General features: G+C 42.5%; 1 protein-coding gene across 6 annotated transcripts in view; it reads left to right on the forward strand.

The window, feature by feature from the left end:
* LOC132381815 (kinesin light chain 1-like) overlaps window positions 1–22,435 on the forward strand; it is a 133,044-nt gene that overhangs the window by 69,885 nt on the left and 40,724 nt on the right. For all 6 annotated transcript variants that reach the window (XR_009508124.1, XM_059951422.1, XM_059951423.1 and 3 more), the window contains 3 exons: window positions 5,193–5,366; window positions 13,246–13,345; window positions 15,303–15,355. Coding sequence is in view for 5 of the 6 variants with exons in the window: in XM_059951422.1 (XP_059807405.1) it covers window positions 5,193–5,366; window positions 13,246–13,345; window positions 15,303–15,355 (327 nt within the window). In the remaining variant the exon portion in view is untranslated. The remainder of the gene's footprint in view (window positions 1–5,192; window positions 5,367–13,245; window positions 13,346–15,302; window positions 15,356–22,435) is intronic.

Consider the following 22,435-nt stretch of genomic DNA (forward strand, 5'->3'; position numbering starts at 1 on the left):
CTGGTATAAACCTCTTCTGCACCCTCTCCAAAACCTCAGCATAGTAGGGCAAACAGAACTGTATGCAATACTCCGGGTGTGGCCGAACCAGAGTTGCTATATAGTGTCTTGGGTTTTAAACTCAATACATTGACTTATAAAAGCAAGTATTCCATAAGTCTTCTTAACCACCCTATTGACCTGTGTAGCCACTTTCCTGGAGCTACGAACTTGGACCCCAAGATCTCTCTGCTCAGCAACACAATGAAGGATCTTGCCCTTAACAGTGCACTGTCTCCTTGCATTTGCCCTATCAAGGTGTAACACCTCACATCTATCTAGGTTAAACCCCATCCTTCATTTCTGTGCCCATATTTGCATTTGATCTATACAGTGCTGTATTCTTTGCCAGTTTTCTACACTATCCACAACTCCACCAATCTTGGTATCATCTGCAAACTTACTAACCCACTCATCTACATTTTCATTCAGGTCATTTATATACATCACAAAAGCAGGGGTCCCAGTGTAGATCCCTGTGGAACTCCACTAACTACACGATCTTCAGCTCGGATAAGTCCCTTCAACCACTACCCTCCGTCTTCTCTGTGCAAGCAGTTCTGAATCCAAACAATCAACTTTCCATGGATCCCGTGCATTCTAATCTTCTGGATTAGCCTCCCATGAGGGATTTTGTCAAATGCCTTAATAAAATCCATGTAGGCAACATCCACTTCCCTACCCTCATCAATCTCTTGTCACCTTGGCAAAAAACTCAATCAAGTTGCTAAGACGAGACCTGCCCCGCACAAAGCCATACTGGCTCTCCCTAATTAGGCCATGAGTTTCCAAATGCTCATATATCCTATTCCTAAGAAGTTTCTCAGGCGGTTTCCCCCCACGCCTAACGTGAGACTCTTTAGTCTATAGTTTCCGGATTCTCACTTGTTCTTTTCTTAAATATCAGTACAACATCAGTCACCCGCCAGCCTATAGGACCTCATCTTAGCCTATAAACAACATGAAAACACAGGTCAAAGCCCCAGCAATCTCATCTCTTGCCTCCCTCAATGACCTGGGATAAATCCCATCAGGCCCTGGGGACTTATCCACCTTAATATTCATTCGAAGACCCAAGACTTCCTCCTCCTTGACCTCTAAACACTCAACATATTTATACACTCAGCACTGATCTCCTGGTCCTCCATGTCCTTTTCCTTGGTACGTACTGAAGAAAAGTACTCATTAAATACCTCACTCACATTCTCTGCATCCAGGTAAATGTTCCCCTCCTTATCCTTGAGTGGTCCCACCCTCTCCTGAGTTACCCTCTTGTTCTTGATGTATATATAGAGTGCCTTGAGATTTACTGCAATCCTACTAGCCAAGGATTTTCATGGCCACTTCTGGCTGACCTCATTCCCTTCTTTAGTTCTTTGCTGGCTTCCTATGTGCTTTGTTTGATCCTAACTTCTTTACATATTTTTTTTTTCTTGACTAAATTCATCACCTCTCTGGACATCCAACATTCTCTAATCTTTCCTTCCCTGTTCTTCTTTCTAACAGGAGCATACCTTTCCTGTACTCTGTGCAATTGATCTTTAAACATCCTCCACATGTCTGATGTAGACTTGCCAGAAAAAAAGGTGTTCCCAATTAACTCTTCTTAGTTCCTGCCTAATGCCCTTGAAATTTGCCTGACTCCAATTTAAAACTCTCCCGCAAGGATCATATATTCCTTATCTATTGCTATCCTGAAAATTAAGGAGGGTGAACGCTGTTCTCTAATTGTTCACCCACTAAAGTTCAGTCACCTGGCTGGGCTCATTGCCCAACACCAGGTCCAGTGCGGCCCTTTTGTTAGATCATCCATATATTAGTTTACAAAATCCTCCTGGATACACTTAATAAATTCTGCCCCACCTAAACCCCTTGCACTAAGAAGGCCCCAGTTTATAATAGGGACATTGAAATCCCCTATAACAATAACCCTATTATTTTTACACATTTCCTTAATCTATTTTAATATCTGTTCCTCAATCTCCCACTGGCTGTTGGGGGGGGTCTGTAGGACAATCCCATCAGAGTAATTCCACCCTTCCTATTCCCGAGTTCTCCCAAACAGCGTCTGACCTCTCCATTTTGTCTCCCCTGAGTGCAGCTGTGATATTGACTCTCCACCCACCCTTTTACCTCCTCTAAAATGTTGAAAGCCTGGTACATTAATCACCCATTCCTGCCCCTCTCTCAACCAGGTTTCTGAATTGGCCACAACATCATAGTTACATGTACTGATCCATGTTCTAAGTTCATCACCCTTACCCATAATACTCCACATTAAAATACACACACTTCGAGCTATCTGACCCATCATGACATTTATTTTGATTTTGCCTTTCAGTACTTTCCCTCTCATCTACCTTCCTGTCCAATCCTTCACCTACTGACTGTTTTTTAATTAAATGCAGTCTTGAACAACAGCCAGATCAGAAATGCTGATCAAGTCAACTAGTTCCCAAAGAGAACTCTGATAGGCCAATCAGACGGGTCACTGTTGCTCAGCGATAGAACACAAAAAAAATCGTATGTACAATTAAGAAACATTAAAAAATAGCAAAAATACTGGAGTCATAATGATCATGATGGAGAGAGACATTTATACACATGCTGGCCTCCATAATTCAAAGAGATTGAAGAATAAGGTTGCTCTAGTTCCCATCCCCCTGCCAAACTAACTTAAACCATCCCAAGCCTCCTGGCCAGGATATTGATTCCCCTCCAGTTCAGGTGCAACCTGTCCCTCTTGTATAGATCACCCCTTCCCCAGAAAATATTCCAATGATCCAAGAACTTGAAACCCTGTCCCCTGCACCATCTCCTCAGCCACTCAGTCAACTGTGCTATCACTCCATTCCTACCTGCACTAGTCCATGGCACCAGGAGTAATCCAGAAGTTACTTCCTTCTGCCATTCAAAATGATTGTGCCTGATGAAGGAGGGGACCTAACTCCCTACAACTGCCTTTAATTCATTTTCCTCAATACCTTTGAGGAGCAGAACTGATCAGATTTAATACTATTATTGGCTACTGTGGAAAAGAATTGCAAAGCTCTGTCACATTTGTTTCCTTACACAAAATGTTTCCTTACTTCAGTGAAGACATTAAGGATTGCTGATGTTGGAGTAACACACAGTGTGCTGAAGGAACTCAGTGGGTCAAATAAAATCTGTTAGGGTAGAGAATTGGTTGCTCCCATAGATGTTGCTCGAGCTAATAAGTTTGTCCAGCAGTTTTTTTTGCTTCAGATTCCAGAATTGGTAATTTCTTGTGTCTCCACTGTATTACTCAACTCCTCACAGGAACGTAGGAGAACGAGGGGAGGTTTGATGGAGGTATACCCCTATCTATCAAAATTATGTGGGTATAGAGTAAATGCAAACAGGCTTTTTCCACTGAGGTTGGGTGAGACTAGAACTAGAGGTCATGGGTTAAGGGTGAAAGGTAAAACGTTTAAAGGGAACATGAGGGGGAACTTCACTCAGAGAGTGGTGCAAATTTGGAACAAGCTGCCAACAGAAGTAGTGGTGCAGGTTTAATTTCAGTAGAAGTTTGGATAAATCCATGAACTAGAGGGGTATGGAGGGCTATGGTCCTGGTGCAGATTGATGGGATTAGTTCAACGTGGACTAGACGTGCTATAGTGCACTTTGAATATGTGAATCTACAACTGCAGAATCTCTTCAATGTATGACAACTTTGAAGAAGTTTTCTTCTTTCGGGAGTCCTGTGAGACCCTCTCTCACTGCTCCTCAACTGTTCACCAGCTCTTTGACTCCTTTCCTCCTGCAGATGTTGCTCTACCTGCTGAGTTCCTCCAGCAGAATGTTTGTTGCTCTAATTTAGCTGTTTGTGCTTCGATTTATTGCCTCTGCCTGATGATCTCAACACTCTGGGCTACTTACAGCTGTATCCACGTACAGTGAATTATTTTAAATTACACTAGAAATCTCCTGTTTTTAAAGATAAAATGTTACCTACACATGTACAATCTCCAGTTTCTAATGATTAGATATTTCTTAAAACTGTCTTGAGTCAAAATGTTTTCATACCCTTTAAATCTTTCTCTCCCTCAGACTTTTAAGTAATTCCAAATGACATACAGATTTAACCAACTTAGGCTTTTAAGTGAGTGGAGATAAGGTTTAATAGATGAAAGGTAAACGATTTTCCCAAGCTTTGTGTGGAACAGCAGAGCTCCAGGTGGTCACTGACTATTGTAGAACCATGTCTTGAGTTATCCTTGCACTTCTTTCCTGGTAATGGTAGCAAGATGTGGCAGAGGCTGAATGCTCCGACGTCATCCCACAATCCAAGAACATGCAGGTTAGTAAATTAATTGTTCACATAGCTGTAATAGGGCAGTGTGAGCTCATTGCGTCAGTAAGGCCTGTTTCTATCCTGTATCTCTAAATAAATAAATAACTGGAGCAAAATTAAAAAGTTGAAGGAACTCAGCGGGTCAGGCAGCATCTGTGGAGGCAAATGGACAGTTGACATTTCAGGTTAAGGTCTTCATCTGTACTGAAAGAATAGGGGTGAGACAGCCAGCATAAAGGGATGATCGGAAGGGTGGGTCTGGGTGAGGAGGAGGGAATAGGCTGGTGGAGACAGCGGCAGAAGCTGTGAGCTGATAGGTGGATGTGTCAAAGGGCACAAGATGATGGACAATTGAGGAACTGGATTCATTAAGAACTTCCAAAAATAAGTTGTTGTATGGTTAAAATGCAAAAGGGAAGGTGTACAGAGAAACTAATTGTATGTGCAAGAGACTCTGTCCTGATGCATGGAGTTGATTCATAGCATCAACAGTTCCTATTCTCCCTCAAATACTGCTTGACTTGCTGAGTTCTATCAACAGATTATTTGTTGTAAAGCAAGTGGACAGTTGTTTGAGTCAGCACAGATGTAATCGGTCAAAAGGTGAGGTGTGATTGTAAGAGCAGTGTATTCTGCTGGTGTCCTGACTAGCATTCTCTGTAACTCCAGACAGTATACTAGCAGATCGTTAATCTCACTGAAACCTTTCCACGTGCTGGCTGTCTGCCCTTATAACGGCAACACTGCACCGCAAGCCAATTAATTGTGAAGCATTTTCTGAGGGATTTTCTTGTATCTAATGAGCTTTGCTGAGTTTAGTGTTGTGAACCTGCAGGTGCTGGGCAAGGACCACCCCGACGTGGCGAAGCAACTGAATAACCTGGCACTACTGTGCCAGAATCAGGGCAAGTATGAGGAGGTGGAGTACTACTACCAAAGAGCTTTGGAGATCTACCAGACCAAACTAGGACCAGAAGACCCCAATGTGGCCAAGACAAAGAACAATTTGGTAAGAAAATCACCTCACTACACAGTATCACAGTGGGTGCCCATTTCCCCTGTGTAGTCCTTTACAGGTGACAGAAGGTCCTATGGACTCACATTCAAGTACTCTACAACTCGTTCTCACGATTATTTAAGTATTTAATTTTTTTTTCTGTACAGTTGGTCCTCCTTATCCGCGGGTTCCGCATGCACGAATTCAACTAACCACGGATCAGGAAAACCCGGAAGTTCTCTCTCCAGCACTCGTTGTTTGAGCATGTACAGACTTTTTTTCTTGTCATTATTCCCTAAACAATACAGTATACCAACTATATACATAGCATTTACATTGTATTAGGTATTATAAGTAATCTAGAAATGACTTAAAAGTACAAGCAGTCCCTGAGTTATGAACGAGTTCCGTTCCTGAGTCTGTCTTTAAATCGGATTTGAAGTCGGAACAGGTACATCCGGTATTATTTAGCGTCAGTTGGTCAAACATTTTTCTTAGTATATAGTACATATTTTACTTTTCTATGCATATAAAACACTTAAACATACGTATTTCAATAATTAAACCATTGCGTTGCTTAGTAATAATTGTAGCTTTCATTGGGGCAGGGCCTTTCACGTGCTCCATTAAAATTGTTCCGATCGTTGACCAACTGTAGCCTAACGCTTTTCCAATAACCAATGGCATTTCACCTCTTTCCGATCACTTTATTACATCCACCTTATTTTCAAACGTGATCGTGATTATTCTTGTGAACAGAAACACTACGGATTCGGAGCTGCACCGCCGGGTCTTAATGTCCACCACACTGAGACAGGTTAAATAAAGTCTGGGACCAACGCATTGGGACAGGTTAAATAAGGGACTTATGCATCCACATTTTTTGGTATCCACAGGGGGTCTCGGAACTAATCCCCCGTGGATAAGGAGGGCCGACTGTATTTGCACTGTTGTTTTTCATTGATTCTATTGTATTTCTTTGTGCTACTGTGAATATCTGTAAGAAAATGAATCTCAGGCTAGTATACAATGTCATACAGTGGCATGCAAAAGTTTTGGCACCACTGGTCAAAATTTCTGTTACTGTGAATAGCTAAGCGAGTAGAAGATGACCTGATTTCCAAAAGGCATAAAGTTAAAGATGACACATTACTTTAATATTTTAAGCAAGATTACTTTTTTGTTATTTTGAAACTGTAAAAGATGGAAAAAAAAGGAAAAGGGCCTGAAGCAAAAGTTTGGGCACCCGGCATGGTCAGTACTTAGTAACACCCCTTTGGCAAGTATCACAGCTTGTAAACGCTTTCTGTAGCCAGCTAAGAGTCTTTCAATTCTTGTTTGGGGGATTTTTGCCCATTCTTCCTTGCAAAAGGCTTCTGGTTTTGAGAGATTCTTGGGCCGTCTTCCATGCACTGAGGTTTATCCACAGATTTTTGATGACATTTAGGTCGGGGGACTGTGAGGGCCACAGCAAAACCTTCAGCTTGCACCTCTTGAGGTAGTCCATTGTGGATTTTGAGGTGTGTTTAGGATCATTATCCTGTTGTACAAGCCATCCTCTTTTCATCTTCAGCTTTTTTACAGACGGTGTGATGTTTGCTTCCAGAATTTGCTGGTACTTAATTGAATTCATTCTTCCCTCTACCGGTGAAATGCTCCCCGTGCCACTGGCTGCAACACAAGCCCAAAGCATGATCGATCCACCCCCTTGCTTAACAGTTGGAGACATGAAATTCATGAAATTATGAAATTCATGAAATTCTGCACCCTTTTTTCTCCAAACATACCTTTGCTCATTGCAGCCAAAAAGTTCTATTTTAACTTCATCAGTCCACAGGACTTGTTTCCAAAATGCATCAGCTTGTTTAGATGTTCCTTTGCAAACTTCTGACGCTGAATTTTGTGGTGAGGACGCAGGAAAGGTTTTCTTCTGATGACTCTTCCATGAAGGTCATATTTGTGCAGGTGTCACTGCACAGTAGGACAGTGCACCACCACTCCAGAGTCTGCTAAATCTTCATGAAGGTCTTTTGCAGTCAAATGGGGGTTTTGATGTGCCTTTCTCGCAATCCTACGAGCAGTTCTCTCGGAAAGTTTTCTTGGTCTTCCAGACCTCAACTTGACCTCCACCGTTCCTGTTAACTGCCATTTCTTAATTACATTACGAACTGAGGAAATGGCTAGCTGAAAACGCTTTGCTATCTTCTTATAGCCGTCTCCTGCTTTGTGGGCATTATTTATTTTAATTTTCAAGTGCTAGGCAGCTGTTTAGAGGAGCACATGGCTGCTGATTGTTGGGACAAGGTTTGAGGAGTCAGGGTATTTATAAAGCTTTGAAATTTGCATGACCTGGGCTTTCCTAATGATGACTGTGAACAAGCCATAGCCCTAACAAGCTAATTAAGGTCTGAGACCTTGGTAAAAGTTATCTGAGAGCTCAAATCTCTTGGGGTGCCCAAACTTTTGTATGGTGCTCCTTTCCTTTTTTACACTCTAAAATTGTACAAAACAAAAATAATACACTAATCTTGCTTAAAATGTTGAAAAGAATGTTTCATCTTTGACTTTATGACTTTTGGAGATCAGTTCACCTTCTACTCATTTAACTATTCACAGTAACAGAAATTTTGACCAGGGGTGCCCAAACTTTTGTAAGCCACTGTATAATGTACATACTTTGATAATAAATTTATTTGGAACTTTGAAACTCCATCATAGGCACCAGGCCCCCCCTGAACCTTTTTTTCTCCCCTCCTCAGCCTCTCCATAATCTTTAATGCCATGGCCAATCAAGAACCTTTTAATCTCCATCTTAAATACACTCAATGACCTGGTCTCCACAGATGCCTGTGGTAATAAATTCTACAAATTCACTACCCACTGGCTAAAGAAATTTCTCTGCATCTCTGTTTTAAATGAACTCCCCTCTATCCTGAGGCTCTGCCCTCATGTTTTAGAATCCCCCACCATGGGAAACATCAAATCCACATCTACTCTGTCTAGGCCAGGGGTCAGCAATCTTTACCACTGAAAGAGCCACTTGGACCCGTTTCCCACAGAAAAGAAAACACTGGGAGCCGCAAAACCTGTTTGACATTTAAAATGAAATAACACTGCATACAACGTTTTGTTTTGCCTTTATGCTATGTATAAACAAACTATAATGTGTTGCATTTATGAAATTGATGAACTCCTGCAGAGAAAACGAAATTACATTTCTGCATGCAACAAAAACATTTTGAACTCCGAAAAAAAGACGTTGGGTTGAAGGTTACTTTTAAGTAAAATACTCAATGTCTATTTGAGTTCTTCTTGTATTTATGAAAAACGCCAAATTTAAATTTGCCGCCAGCAGCAAACCAAAAATAACGTCAGCCAGCTGTCAACCTGAAAAATAAAAGGACTATTTCACTGAACAATGAAAACATATGAATATACGTAAAATAATAGGCAATTAAAATATTTATCATACTTGGTCAGGTTGACTCACTCCTGCCAATGCAGTCATATTCAGTAGGCATGGATCGATGCTTAGGGGAGTGACCGGGAAGGATAATGTGTTTTTTTCCTCTCTGAACTCACAGAAGCGTTTCCCAAACGATGTTTGCATTGCGATGATTGCAGAATGTAAATACTCCGAATTTATCATGTCGTGACCTTGTTTGAACTCTCTCAAATTGGGGAAGTGAGACAATGTGCCTTTCTGTAAATCTCTGGCAAGCACTGTCAACTTGCGCTCGAATGCCAAAACATCCTCCAACATGTGCAGGGCTGTACGTCCTTACCCCTGAAGAGCTGTGTTCAGCGTGTTCAGGTGCGCTGTCATGTCTACCATGAAGTGTAGCTTTTCCAGCCACTCTGGCTGTTCCAGCTCAGGAAAGGTGAGCCCTTTGCTGCCCAGGAAAGTTTTCACTTCTTCCAGACACGCGACAAAGCGTTTCAGCACCTCCCGTCTGGACAGCCAGCGATAAAAACACGTTGTCAGTAAACTGCAGTCAAAGATAGCTTTATTCAAACTAAACAGCCTTGCTTTTAAGCCTCCCTCAACCCGCCCCCCATGGGCGCGGATGCTGCAAAAGACACGTACTCACAAACCCCCGTAGGCTATCTCCCTTAGCCTGAACGCTGGCTAATTGTGAGCCGGTTCGGATGTGTCAGGAAATGGGTCGCCACAACGTCTTATTTAGATTGTACAAGATCACCATAATCTTCAAATTTAGAATTACATTTCAAAAACTAACAAACTAACATAAAATACATTTTAATTAAATACTGACCAATTATTTCCCAAAGCAACAGGGAGCCGCAGCACAGACGTAAAAGAGCCACGTGTGGCTCCGGAGCCGCGGGTTGCCGACCCCCGGTCTAGGCCTTTCAACATTCGAAAGGTTTCAATGAGATTCCCCCTTCACCCTTCTAAACTCCAGCGAGAACAGGCCCAGAGCAATCAAACATTCATCATATAACCCTGTCATTCCCAGAATCAACCCTGTGAACCTTCTCTGAACCCTCTCCGAACCCTCTCCAATGCCAGCACGTCTTTTCTTAGTTAAGAAGCCCAAAACTGTTCACCAGTAAGGCCTCACCAGTGCCTTATTAAGCCTCTCAGCATCCCATCTTTGTTGTTATATTCTAGACCTCTTGAATGCTAACTTTCCATCTACAAAGACAGTGCCTCAAAAAGGCGGCATCCATCATAAATGACCCCCATCACCCAGGACTTGCCCTCTTTTCATTACCACCATCAAGGAGAAGGTACAGGAACCTGAAGACAACCTGAAGGAACCTAGACTTCCTGACTGGGAGACCTCAGTCAGTCCGGATTGGGAGCAGCATCACACTGAGCACAGGGGCCCCCCAGGGCTGTGTGCTCGGTCCACTGCTGTTCACTCTGCTGACCCATGACTGTGTTGCAACAGACCGCTCGAACCACATCATCAAGTTCGCCGATGATACGACCGCGATGGGTCTCATCAGCAAGAACGACGAGTCAGCTTACAGAGAGGAGGTGCAGCGGCTAACGGACTGGTGCAGATCCAACAACCTGTCTCTGAATGTGATGGTTGTCGACTTCAGGAGGGCATGGAGTGACCACTCCCCACTGAACATCGACAGCTTCTCAGTAGAGGTAGTTAAGAGCACCAAATTTCTTGATGTTCACCTGGCAGAGAATCTCACCTGGTCCCTCAACACCAGCTCCATAGCAAAGAAAGCCCAGCAGCGTCTCTACTTTCTGCAAAGGCTGAGGAAAGTCCATCTCCCATCCCCCCATCCTCATCACATTCTACAGGGGTTGTATTGAGAGCATCCTGAACAACTGCATCACTGCTTGGTTTGGAAATTGCACCATCTCAGATCACAAGACCCTGCAGCGGATAGTGAAGTCAGCTGAGAAGATCATCGGGGTCTCTCTTCCCGCCATCACAGACATTTACACTACACGCTGCATCCGCAAAGGAAACAGCATTATGAAGGACCCCATGCACCCCTCATACAATCTCTTCTCTCTCCTGCTGTCTGGGAAAAGGCTCCGAAGCATTCAGGCTCTCACGACCAGACTATGTAACAGTTTCTTCCCCCAAGCTATAGGACTCCTCAATACCCAGAGCCTGGACTAACACCTTGCCCTATTGTCCTGTTTATTATTTATCGTAATGCCTGCACTGTCTTGTGCACTTTACGTAGTCCTGTGTAGGTCTGTAGTCTCGTGTAGTTGTGTGTTGTTTTTTTACGTAGTTCAGTCTAGTTTTTTGTACTGTGTCATGTCACACAATGGTCTTGAAAAACGTCTCATTTTTACTATGTACTGTACCAGCAGTTATGGTCAAAATGACAATAAAAGTGACTTGACTTGACAAATACTCAACAGATTAGGAATAGCTTCTTCCCCTCCACCCATCAGATTTCTAAATAGACAATGAATCCATCTGCACTACTTCAGTACTGCTTTCTTTTTGTTCGCTCTCTTTTTGCACTACTTACTTAATTTAATTTTTTAAAATTTATTTCTTATTGTAATTTGCTGTTTTTTTAATTATGTATTGCAATGTACTGCCGCTGCAAAATTTCATGAAGTACTGTATACCAGTGATAGTAAATCTGATTCAGATTCTGAAGATGAACATTTCAGTTCTTCCTGATCCCTGCCCTCTCCTGAAGTCCACACTTCACACCGTAACAGTGAATAGTGGCTGAATTATCTCCCCTCTCCTGTTCAAAGTAAATTTATTATCAAAGTACATATATATAACCATATACAACTCATAGATTTCTCTTGTGGGCATACTCAATAAATCCAGAATAACTATCAAAATAGAATCAATGTAAGACTGCACCAACGTTAAATTGGACCTTCAAACCTTTGAACTGAGCATTCAACCAGTGTGCAAAAGACAACAAATTCTGCAAATACAAAGAGAAAGAAATAGTAATAAATAAATAAACAAACAAACAAACAATAAATATCAAGAACAAGAGATGATGAGCCCTTGAAATTGAATCCATAGTTTGTGGGAACATTTCAGTGATGGGGCAAGTGAAGTTGAGTGAAATTATCCCTTTTGGTTCAAGAGCCTGATGGTTGAGGGATAGTAACCGTTCCTCAACCTGGTGATGTGGGCCCTGAGGCTCATATACCACCTTCTTGATGGCAGCAGCGAGAAGAGAGCATGACCTGGAAGGTGGGGGTCCGTGATGATGGATGCTTCTTTCCTGCAACAACGCTCCACATAGATTTGCTCAGTGGTGGGGAAGGCTTTGCCTGCGATGGGTCGGGCTGTATCCACTACTTGTAGGATTTTCCATTCAAGGGCATTGATGTTTCCATACCAGGCTGTGATGCAGCCAGTCAATACACTCTCCACCACACACCTATAGAAGTCTATCAAAATTTTAGATGCCATACGGAATCTTCACAAGCTCCTAAGTAGAGGCGCTGCTGTTGTGCTTTCTTCGTAGTTGCACTTACATGCTGGGCTCAGGACAAGTCCTGTGAAATGATAAGAAATTTAAAGTTGCTGACCCTCTCTGCCTCTGATCCTCTGATGAGGACTGGCTTATGAACCTCTGGTTTCCTTCTTCTGAAGTCAATAATTTGCTCCTTTGTCTTGCTGAGCAAGAGGAAATCACAGAATTATTTATTCCACGTACATTGAGCCATACAGTGAAATATGTTGATTGTGTTAACAACCAACACAACCTCAAGGTGTGCTGGGGAGAGGCCATTAACCTTGGGTCTCCAATCCCAGGACCGGCTACCCTCTGGGCTTCTTACACTTCTGAGATTAGCAGAACAATAGGTCAGAAGCTGTATCTGGCACAGTCATACCAACTTCCCAGAAATGGATAAATAGTGTAAAAAGGAATCGCAAGGGAGTAATATAACATGAAAATAGGCCCATCGGCCCATCTTGTCCATGCCAGCTGTGATGCCCACCAAGATCACCCCATTTGCACACTTTTAGCCCATGTGGCAACCTTTCCAATCCATGTAATTATCCAAGTGTCTTTTAAATGTTGTTATTGTACCTGCCTCAACCACTTCCTCTGGCAGCTTGTTCCATATATGCAAAACCATCTGTGAGAGGAAGTTGCCTAAAACCCATGCCCTCCAGATCTTGATTACCCTTACGTGGTGAGAAACTATTCGCAATTAACCCTATTTACGTCCATTATGATCTTATGCACCTCTTTAAAGTAACCTCTCATTCTCCAAGGAATAAAGTTCCAGCCTCTTCATGGACTGTTCAGAATCTGATGGCAGAGGGTAAAGAAGGGACATAGCACGTTGGAATTATTTTGGAATCTACCAATAACACATTAGGTAGTAATTGGTACGTCAATTGATGTTTGGGATGACTGACTGTATACAGCTGTATTTCCTTTATTCCAGGCTTCCTGTTACTTGAAACAAGGCAAATACAGACAAGCTGAGGCCCTGTACAAGGAGATCCTGACCCGGGCTCATGAACGGGAGTTTGGGTCTGTCGATGGTGAGTTACATCATTCAATCTGACTCGCCCTTGGGGGTAATGGAGTGATTATTTATTGTTGCAGCCATTAATAGTGTTCAGGTATTATTAATGATGTACACCACATATCCTGTCTAATGTAAAGATTAATAGACAATAGGGAGCACAATATTTCAATCAATGGAAATCTAGCGTGCTGATTGCGTGTAGTTGATAATCTACCTTCCTTTCACTCCGCCTAGCTTTCTGAACCCCCCAGAAGGGAAGTATTTATAAGTAGAATCATGAGGAATCAAACAGATATGACTTTTGTACAAGGAGCCAGCATAGACTCAGTGAAGCAAATATTCTCTTCCTAAACCACAACCACTGCATCATTCTGTGTATCTAGTAGTACATCATCAATCCCAAACAAAACCAAGCAAGAATTCACACAAAATGCTGGTGGAACACAGCAGGCCAGGCAGCATCTATAAGGAGAAGCACTGTCAATTTCCAGCATTTGCAGATTTCCTCGTGTTTGCAAACAAGAATTCCATTCTTTCCTCTTTCAGACAATAAGTTCCAGATACCCACCAACCATTTGTTTTCAAACTTTATGAAGATGAGCTTTACTTATGTGTCACAAATCTATCAAAACATACATTAAAATATGTCAATGCCCAACCAACACAGTCCAAATAGGTGCTGAGCAATCCGTAAGTATCGCCATGGTTCTGGTGCCAACATAGCATGCCTATAACTTCTTACTAATCCTAACCCATATGTCTTTAGATTGTGGGAGGAAACCCACACGGGCATGGGGAGAACGTACAAACTTATTAAAGTTAGCAGCGGGAATTGAACCCTGTTCACTGATTGCTGGTGCTGTAATAGCATTATGCTAACTGCTATGCTACGGTATTTCCATATTATCTTTAATCTGTCCCATAGTTGTTGACCCTGCTTCTAAGGGAAACTGTTAGTGTCTCTTGACTCATAATTCTTTGCATCCGAATTACATCTACCCTTCTCCATTACAAAGACAGCAGCTCTCTCTTCTAATTAATGTTTTCTAACCCTTCTGCCTGACTTTTCATCAGGACTTGCAGCGTAGTTGTTTAAAACGCAAGGTTATCTAAAAATGAAAGTTTGACCTTGGGTGTTTCTGTATGAACATTTCACCATAAAGAATGATAACCATTGTATTTCAACCCCAATTTATTTCTTCGATGTACCCCCAAAAGATGAAACCGATTTTACCTACCAAATATTGAAAGACCTAGAATGGACATGAAGAGAATGTTTCCAGTATTTGGAGAGTCTAGGGCCAGAAGAAACAGCCTCAGAATACAAGGACGTCACTTAGAACAGAGATGAGGAGGAATTGCTTAGTAATTTAATTTATTTGAAGTAATTTATATCAAATTTTGTTTGGAGAGTGCTGAACCTGTGGAGGCCAAGTCATTAGGTATATTTAAAGTGGAGGTTCCTGATTAGGAAGGGTGTCAAAAATTACAAGGAGAAGGCAAGAGAATGGGGTTGAGAGGGATAATAAATGTAAGAGTAGACTCAATGGGTCAAATGGCCTATTTCTGCTGCTAAGTCTTATGGTCTTATTTTTGCACTACTACATCTTGCATCATTTCATTGCTTTTGCGCTCATCTCTGTTTTTATTGTTACCTTGTTTTCTGTTTAATCTGTGAGCTTCACATGAGCAAAGAATGACATTGAAACGCTGCTGGATATGACAGCAGACTAATCTGATTCTGTATGGTGTTTTATATGAATCTGCCTCCAGATGAAACCAAGATTAGAATCATAGACTAATATAGGATGGAAAGAGGTCCTTCAGCCTCACTCACCTGTGCGGACCATGGAGCCTACTTCATCACGTCAGCCCATGTTTGGCCCACATCAGTGTACTTACCCAAATGTCTTTTAAATGTCAATATTGTACCTACAAAGATTAAAATTATTTTCCTGCCTCCTCCACAGGTGACCATAGACGCGTGTGGGTAAACTCCGAGGATATGGATGACACAAACAAGGTAATAGTCGCTCATCGTTCAAGGTATTCATCGTCCAAACTCTTCCTATCCCCTACACCCCTTGCAATAACTGTGAGCAGTGCCACAGGAGACCAGCTGATAGCGATTAAAACAGTAACTGAAATAGGGAACTAAGTCTACAAAGATTAAATAAAAACAAGATTCTGGTGTTAGCAGACAGGAATGAGTTTTGTGTGCAAATGCTTTCTGTGTTTCTTGTCTGAAATATGATCCCATTTTACATCAGGATGCCCTGTTTTCATGTTGAATGGTGGACGACCCTGAAGAGCCAAGAATTGTGCCACTGTTGCTGTTTTGTTGAGTGTGTGTGTGTCCAGAGTTTCTTTTTGCTTGTGATCAGTTTCAACAGTGTTCATGGTTCACTTTGATCTTTCCTCTTGGTGCCCCTTTGGTTATGCCACATATGCTCTATTGTGTGGATCAGTGTAGCACAAATTTAGAAGCATCAGCACCCTTCAGTTCACCACATCCATGCTCATCTACACTACTCTCTTTTAACTTCCTGTCCAAGTGTCCTCTAAACATCGCTCAAATGTAGTGATTCTGTCATGTCCCACCACCTTCTCTGGCGGCAAATTCCAGATATCCACCTTAAAAAAAAGGGGTCCCTTTTAAAATTTCTACTCCAGCACAAGCTTACACCCATTGTTTTTGATACCCCTCAATGGGAAAATGATTCTGACTCTTTACCTTATAATTTCATATCTGGTCACCCCTCAAACTCCGCCACTCAAGGGAAAGCAAGCCCAGACTACCCAGTCTCTCTGGAACTAAAGTCCTCCAGAGCAGACAACCTCCTGATGAGTCTCCACTGCACTGACTCCAGCATAAGCTTCATCTGATTGGTCTGATGACCAGACTTGTCCAAATGCTGTCTGATCATTGTTTTTTACAAAAGTTGCAACATAATATGTCATTTCTTCAAAGCTGTACCCTGAGCTAAGAAGGCAAGCATGCCACATGCCGCCTTCACCACCCTGTCTACCTGAGTTGTTATTGCAGGGAACAATGAAGTTCAACCTCTCAGTCTCTCTGTTGATTAATATTCCTCCACACACTGCCATTTACTATATATACCCTATCTATGTTCACTTCCTAAAATGCATCACTTTACATTTGTCAGGATTAAATTGCATCTCTGTCCAGCTTTCCATCTGATCTCTACCCTTTTGTAGCCTCGCCCAATCTTCCTCACTGCACAGCATTGCCATTTTCCATGTTATTCACAAATTTACAAATCTGAAATTCGCAGTCAGTTCATTCATATATATCACAACCAGCAGGGGTCCAGCACTGGTCCCTGCCATACATCACTAATCACAGCCTTCCTATCACCAAACCAACTTTGGATCCATTCAGCCAGCTTACTTTTGATCCCATGTGCCTTAAACATCTGCGCTAGTGTACCATGTCGGACCTTTTCAAATGCCTCGCTAAACTCCATAAGACCATAAGGAATATGAGAAGAACTAGACCATTCAACCCATTGAGTCTGCTCTGCCACTCAATCATGGCTGCTTTATTGTCCCTCCCAATCCCATTCTCCTGCCTTCTCCCCATAACCTTACTAACCAAAGACCTACAAAACTGCACTTTAAAAATACCCAGTGAATTGGCCTCTGCAGCCATGAGTGGCAATTAATTCCACAGATTCATCACTGTCTGGATAAAAAAAAATTGCTCTTCATCTCTGTTCTAAAAGTGACGCGTGGTCAAGTGGTTAAGGCGTTGGACTAGCAATCTGAAGTTGGAGAGTTCAAGCCCCAGCCGAGGCAGCGTGTTGTGTCCTTGAGCAGGGCACTTAACCACACATTGCTGCAGTCCACCCGGCTGAAAACGGGTACCGGCAAAGTGCTGGGGGTTAACCTCGTGATTGACTGGCGTCCTATCTGGGGTGGGGGGGGGGTGAGTCTTGTACTCTCAGTCGCTTCACGCCACAGAAACTGGCATAAGCACTGGCCTGATGAGCCTATAAGGCTCAGGACAGACTTTAACTTTTCTGTTCTAAAAGGCTGTGCCCTTTAGTCCCAGACTTTTCCACTATTGGAAGTCACATCCAATCTACCTAGACCTTGCAATATTTGATGGTTTTCAATGAGATCCCCTCTCATTCTTCTAAACTCCAGTGCACAGTACTGGAATGATGAAGCTATGAAGATGTGGCCATTACCCTCAATATTAAGTATACCAGTTTGGATATTGTTCTGGGGGTGGGGAGGGAGCAGCAACCTACCAGGGGAGGCCTAGGTCCTGGGCACTAACTCTGTGGCTCAGAAGGGAAGACGGGGGAGGGGGAGAAGAGTTAGGAATGCAGTAGTGTTGGGAAATCATAGAAACATAGAAAACCTACAGCACAATACAGGCCCTTCGGCCCACAATGCTGTGCTAAACATGTACTTACTTTAGAAATTACCAAGGATTACCCATAACTCTCTATTTTTTAAACTCCATGTACCTATCCAGGAGTCTCTTAAAAAACCCTATTGTATCTGCCTCCACCACCGTATTTGCCTCCTCCAACATCTCTTCCCAATTTATGCTTCCAAGTTCCTGCCTGATAGCTTCATCTTTCCCCTTACTCTAATCAAATGCTTTCCTAACTTGTCTGTTCCTATCCCTCTCCAATGCTGTGGTAAAGGAGATAGAATTGTGATCACTGTCTCCAAAATGCTCTCCCACTGAGAGATCTGACACCTGACCAGGTGCATTTCCCAATACCAGATCAAGTACAGCCTCTCCTCTTGTAGGCTTATCTATATATTGTGTCAAGAAACCTTCCTGAACACACCTAACAAACTCCACCCCATCTAAACCCCTCACTCTAGGGAGATGCTAATCGATATTTGGGAAATTAAAATCTCCCATCATGACAACCCTGTTATTATTGCACCTTTCCAGAATCTGTCTCCCTATCTGCTCCTCAATGTCCCTAACGTTACTATTGAGTGGTCTATAAAAAACACCCAGTAGAGTTATTGACCCCCTTCCTGTTTCTTCCCCTTCCATCCACATAGACTCAGTAGACAGTCCCTCCGTGACTTCCTCCTTTTCTGTAGCCATGACATACCCCCACCTCTTTTGCCTCCCTCCCTGTCCTTTCGGAAACATCTAAAGCCTAAGTAACCATTCCTGCCCCTGAGCCATCCAAGTCTCTGTAATGCCCACAAAATCATAGTTCCAAGTACTGATCCACACTCTCTCATCGGCTTTGTTCATAATACTCATTGCATTAAAATAGACTCATATCAAATCATTGGTCTGAGCGCACCCCTTCTCTATCACCTGCCTATCCTCCCTCTCACTGTCTCCAAGCTTTCCTTATTTGTGAGCCAACAGCCCCTTCCTCCGTCTCTTCAGTTCAATTCCCACCCTCCAGCAATTCTACTTTAAACTCTCCCCAAAAGCCTTAGCAAACCTTCCTGCCAAGATATTGGACCCCTCGGATTCAAGTGCAACCCATTAGTTAGAGGAGCAGACAGGAGATTCTGTGGAAATGAAGGAGATACCTGGACACTATGTTGCTTCACGGGTGCCAGGGATGTCTCATATCAGCATTCTAAAAGGGGAGGATGAGAAACCAGAAGTTGGTACTGACAACATCAGTAGAAAAAGGGAGGAAGTCCTGAAGAGAAAAAGTAGAGAGTTTGGTAGAAAGCTGAAAAGCAGGACCTCCAGGGTAGTAATCTCTGGATTTCTGCCTATGCCACGCAGCAGTGAGGGTAAGAATAGGATGATTTGGCAGATGAATTGGTGCAGGGGTAAATATTTCAGATTTCTAGACATTGGGAAAGGTGTAACCATATAACAATTACAGCACAGAAACAGGCCATCTCGGCCCATCTAATCCGTGCCGAATGCTTACTCTCACCTAGTCCCACCGACCTGCACTCAGCCCATAACCCTCCATTCCTTTCCTGTCCATATACCTATCCAATTTTTTTAAAATGACAATATCAAACCTGCCTCTACCACTTCTACTGGAGGCTCGTTCCACACAGCTACCGCTCTCTGACCCGTACAAAAAGTTCAGGTTACACCTGAACCCAAGGGGGAACAGTATCCTGCAAGCAGGTTTGCAAAAATTGTTAGGGAGGGTTTAAAGTAATTTGGTGGGGAGGGGGGATGGGAACTGGAATGATAGGGCTGACGATGGAGCAGTTGATATATAAGGAGATACAGTGTGTAGTCAGACTGTGAGGAAGGACAAACGCAGTCAGTGGGATGAACTGAAGTGTACTCTGGGAGAAAAATCAAGAAGTGTCATGGAATCAGGACTGAACGTGTTATATTTGAATGCACACTGTATACAGAATAAGGTAGATAATCTTGTAGCACAGTTAGAGATTGGCAGGAGTGGCATGGGCATCACCGAGATGTGGCTGAAAGATCATAGCTCAGAGCTTAAAATCCAAGGATATACAAATGGACAAAAGGACAGGCAGGTGGGTAGTGGGGGTGGCTCAGAAAGAGATGACGTAGGATTGGAAGATGCAGAGTCCTTGTGGGTAGATTTAAGAAACTACAAGGGTAAAAGGAACCTGACAGGAGTTATATACAGACCAACAAAGAGTAGCCAGGATATGGCATAGAAGTTACAATAGCAGATAGAAAGGCATATAAAAAGGGCAGTGTTACTGTAGTAAAGGGGGATTGCAGTATGCAGGTAGTTCGGGAAAATAAAGTTGGTGCTGGATCCTATGAGAGGGAATTTGTAGAATGCCTATGATATATCTTTCTAAAGCAGCTTGTGGTTGAGCCCACTAGGGGAAGGCAGTTCTGGTTTGGGTCTTGTCATAAACCACATTTGATTCAGAAGCATAAGGCAAAAGAATCCTTAGGAGGCAGTGACCATAATATGATAGAATTCACTCTGCAATTTGAGAGGCCGAAGATGAAATCAGATGTAAGGCATTACAGTGGAGTAAATGAGAGAGGCACTGCCTAAAATTGATTGGAAGGGGTACCCAGCCGGGATGACAGCAGAACAGCAATGGCAGGAATTTCTGGTGGCAATTCAGAAGATAGAGTCATCCCAAAGATGAGGAAGTATTCTAAAGGGAGGATGTTGCAACCATGGCTGAGAAGTCAAAGATAGCAAAAAGCAAAAGAGAGGGCATATAATAATGCAAAAATTAGTGGAAAGTTAGAGGATTTGGAAGCTTTAAAAAAATCAACAGAAGGCAACTAACAAGCCGTAAGAAGAGAAAAGATGAAATATGAAGGTAAGTTAGCCAATAATATAAAAAGAATACCAAAAGTTTTTTCAGAAAACTAGAGTAAAACAGAAGCGAGAGAAAATGACTCTGGAGAGGTAGTAATGGGGGACGAAGAAATGGCAGATGAACTTAAGTATTTTGTGTCAGTCTTCACTTGAGAGACACGAGCAGTATGTCAGAAATTTGAGAATGTCAAGGGACAGAAGTGAGTGTTGTAGCTATAACTAATGGAAGGTTCTTGGGAAGTGGAAAGGGCTAAATCCAGGGTTCTAAAAGAGGTAGCTGAAGAGATTTTGGAGGTATTCAAACCAATCTTTCAAGAATCACTAGATTCTGGAATGGTTCCGGAGGACTGAAAGTTGCAAATGTCTCTCCATTATTTAAGAAGGAAGGGAGACAGAAGATAAAAAATTACAGACCAGTTAGTCTGACCTCAGTGGTTGGGATGATGTTGGAATTTGGTTGTTAAGGGTGTGGTTTCAGGGTACTTGGAGGAACATGATAAAATAGACCAAAGTCAGCATGGTTTCCTTAAGGGGAATTCTTGCCTGACAAATCTGTTGGAATTCTTTGAGAAAATAAAAAGCCGGATAGACAAAGGAGAATTGGTGGATGTTGTTTACTTGGATTTTCACAAGGCTTTTGACAAGGTGCCACACATGAGGCTGCTTAACAAGATAAGATCCCATGATATTACAAGAAAGATATTAACATGATTAGAAGATTGGCTGACTGGCAGGAAGCAAAGAGTGGAAATAAAAGGGGCCTTTTCTGGTTGGCTGCTGGTGACTAGTGGAGTTCTGCAGGGGTCTGTGTTGGGAACACTTCTTTATATGTTTTAAGTCAATGATTTGGATGGCAGAATTGATGGCTTTGTGGTCAGGTTTGTGGACTATATGAAGATGATTGGAGGGGCAGGTAGTGTTGAGAAAGCAGGAAAGATTTGGAAGGATTTGGACAGATAGGGAAAATGGACAAAGATGTGATGGATGGAACGGTAAACACAAAGTACACTGCAGATGCTGTGGTCAAATCAAGACGTACAAAAAAGCTGGATGAACTCAGCAGGTCGGGCAGCATCCCGAAAGAAGCAGTCAACAATATACTGCAGGGAAGTCTGTGGTCATTCACTTTGGTAGAAAAAATAAAAGTGTGGATTATTTTGTAAATAGGGAGAAGTTTTTTTTAAAAAATCAGAGGTGCAAAGGGACTTTGGAGTCCTCATGCAGGATTCCCTAAAGATTAACTTGCAGGTTGAGAAGGGCAAATGCATTGGTAGCATTAGAGCAAGGATGTAATGCTGAGGCTTTATGGGGTATTGGTCAGACCACACTTGGACTATCATGAGCAGTTTTGGGCCCTTATGTAAGGAAAAATATGCTAGTGGTGGAGATGGTCCAGAGGAGTTTCATGAGAATGATTCCAGGAATGAAAAGGGTTAACATCTGAGGAAGATTTGATGGCTCTGGGCCTGTACTCACAGGAGTTTAGAAAAATGAGGAGGGATTTCATTGAAACCTATTGAATATTGAAAGGTCTAGATAGAGTGGATGTGGAAAGGATGTTTTCTGTAGTTGGTGGGTCTAGGACCAGAGGGCACAACCTCAGAATAGAGGGACATCCATTTAGAACAGAGATGAAGAGGAATTTCCTTATCAGAAGGTGGTGAATCTGTGGAATTCATTGCCCATATAGCTGTGGAGGCTGTCATTGGGTATATTTAAAGCTGAAATTGATCGGTTCTTCATTAGTCGGGGTACAGAGATACAGGGAGAAGTTAGAAGTTAGAAGAATGGGGTAGAGAGGGATAGTAAATCATCCATGGTGGAATGTCGGAACAGAC

This window comes from Hypanus sabinus, chromosome 26 (genome assembly GCF_030144855.1).
Source record: "Hypanus sabinus isolate sHypSab1 chromosome 26, sHypSab1.hap1, whole genome shotgun sequence".
Lineage (NCBI taxonomy): Eukaryota > Metazoa > Chordata > Chondrichthyes > Myliobatiformes > Dasyatidae > Hypanus > Hypanus sabinus.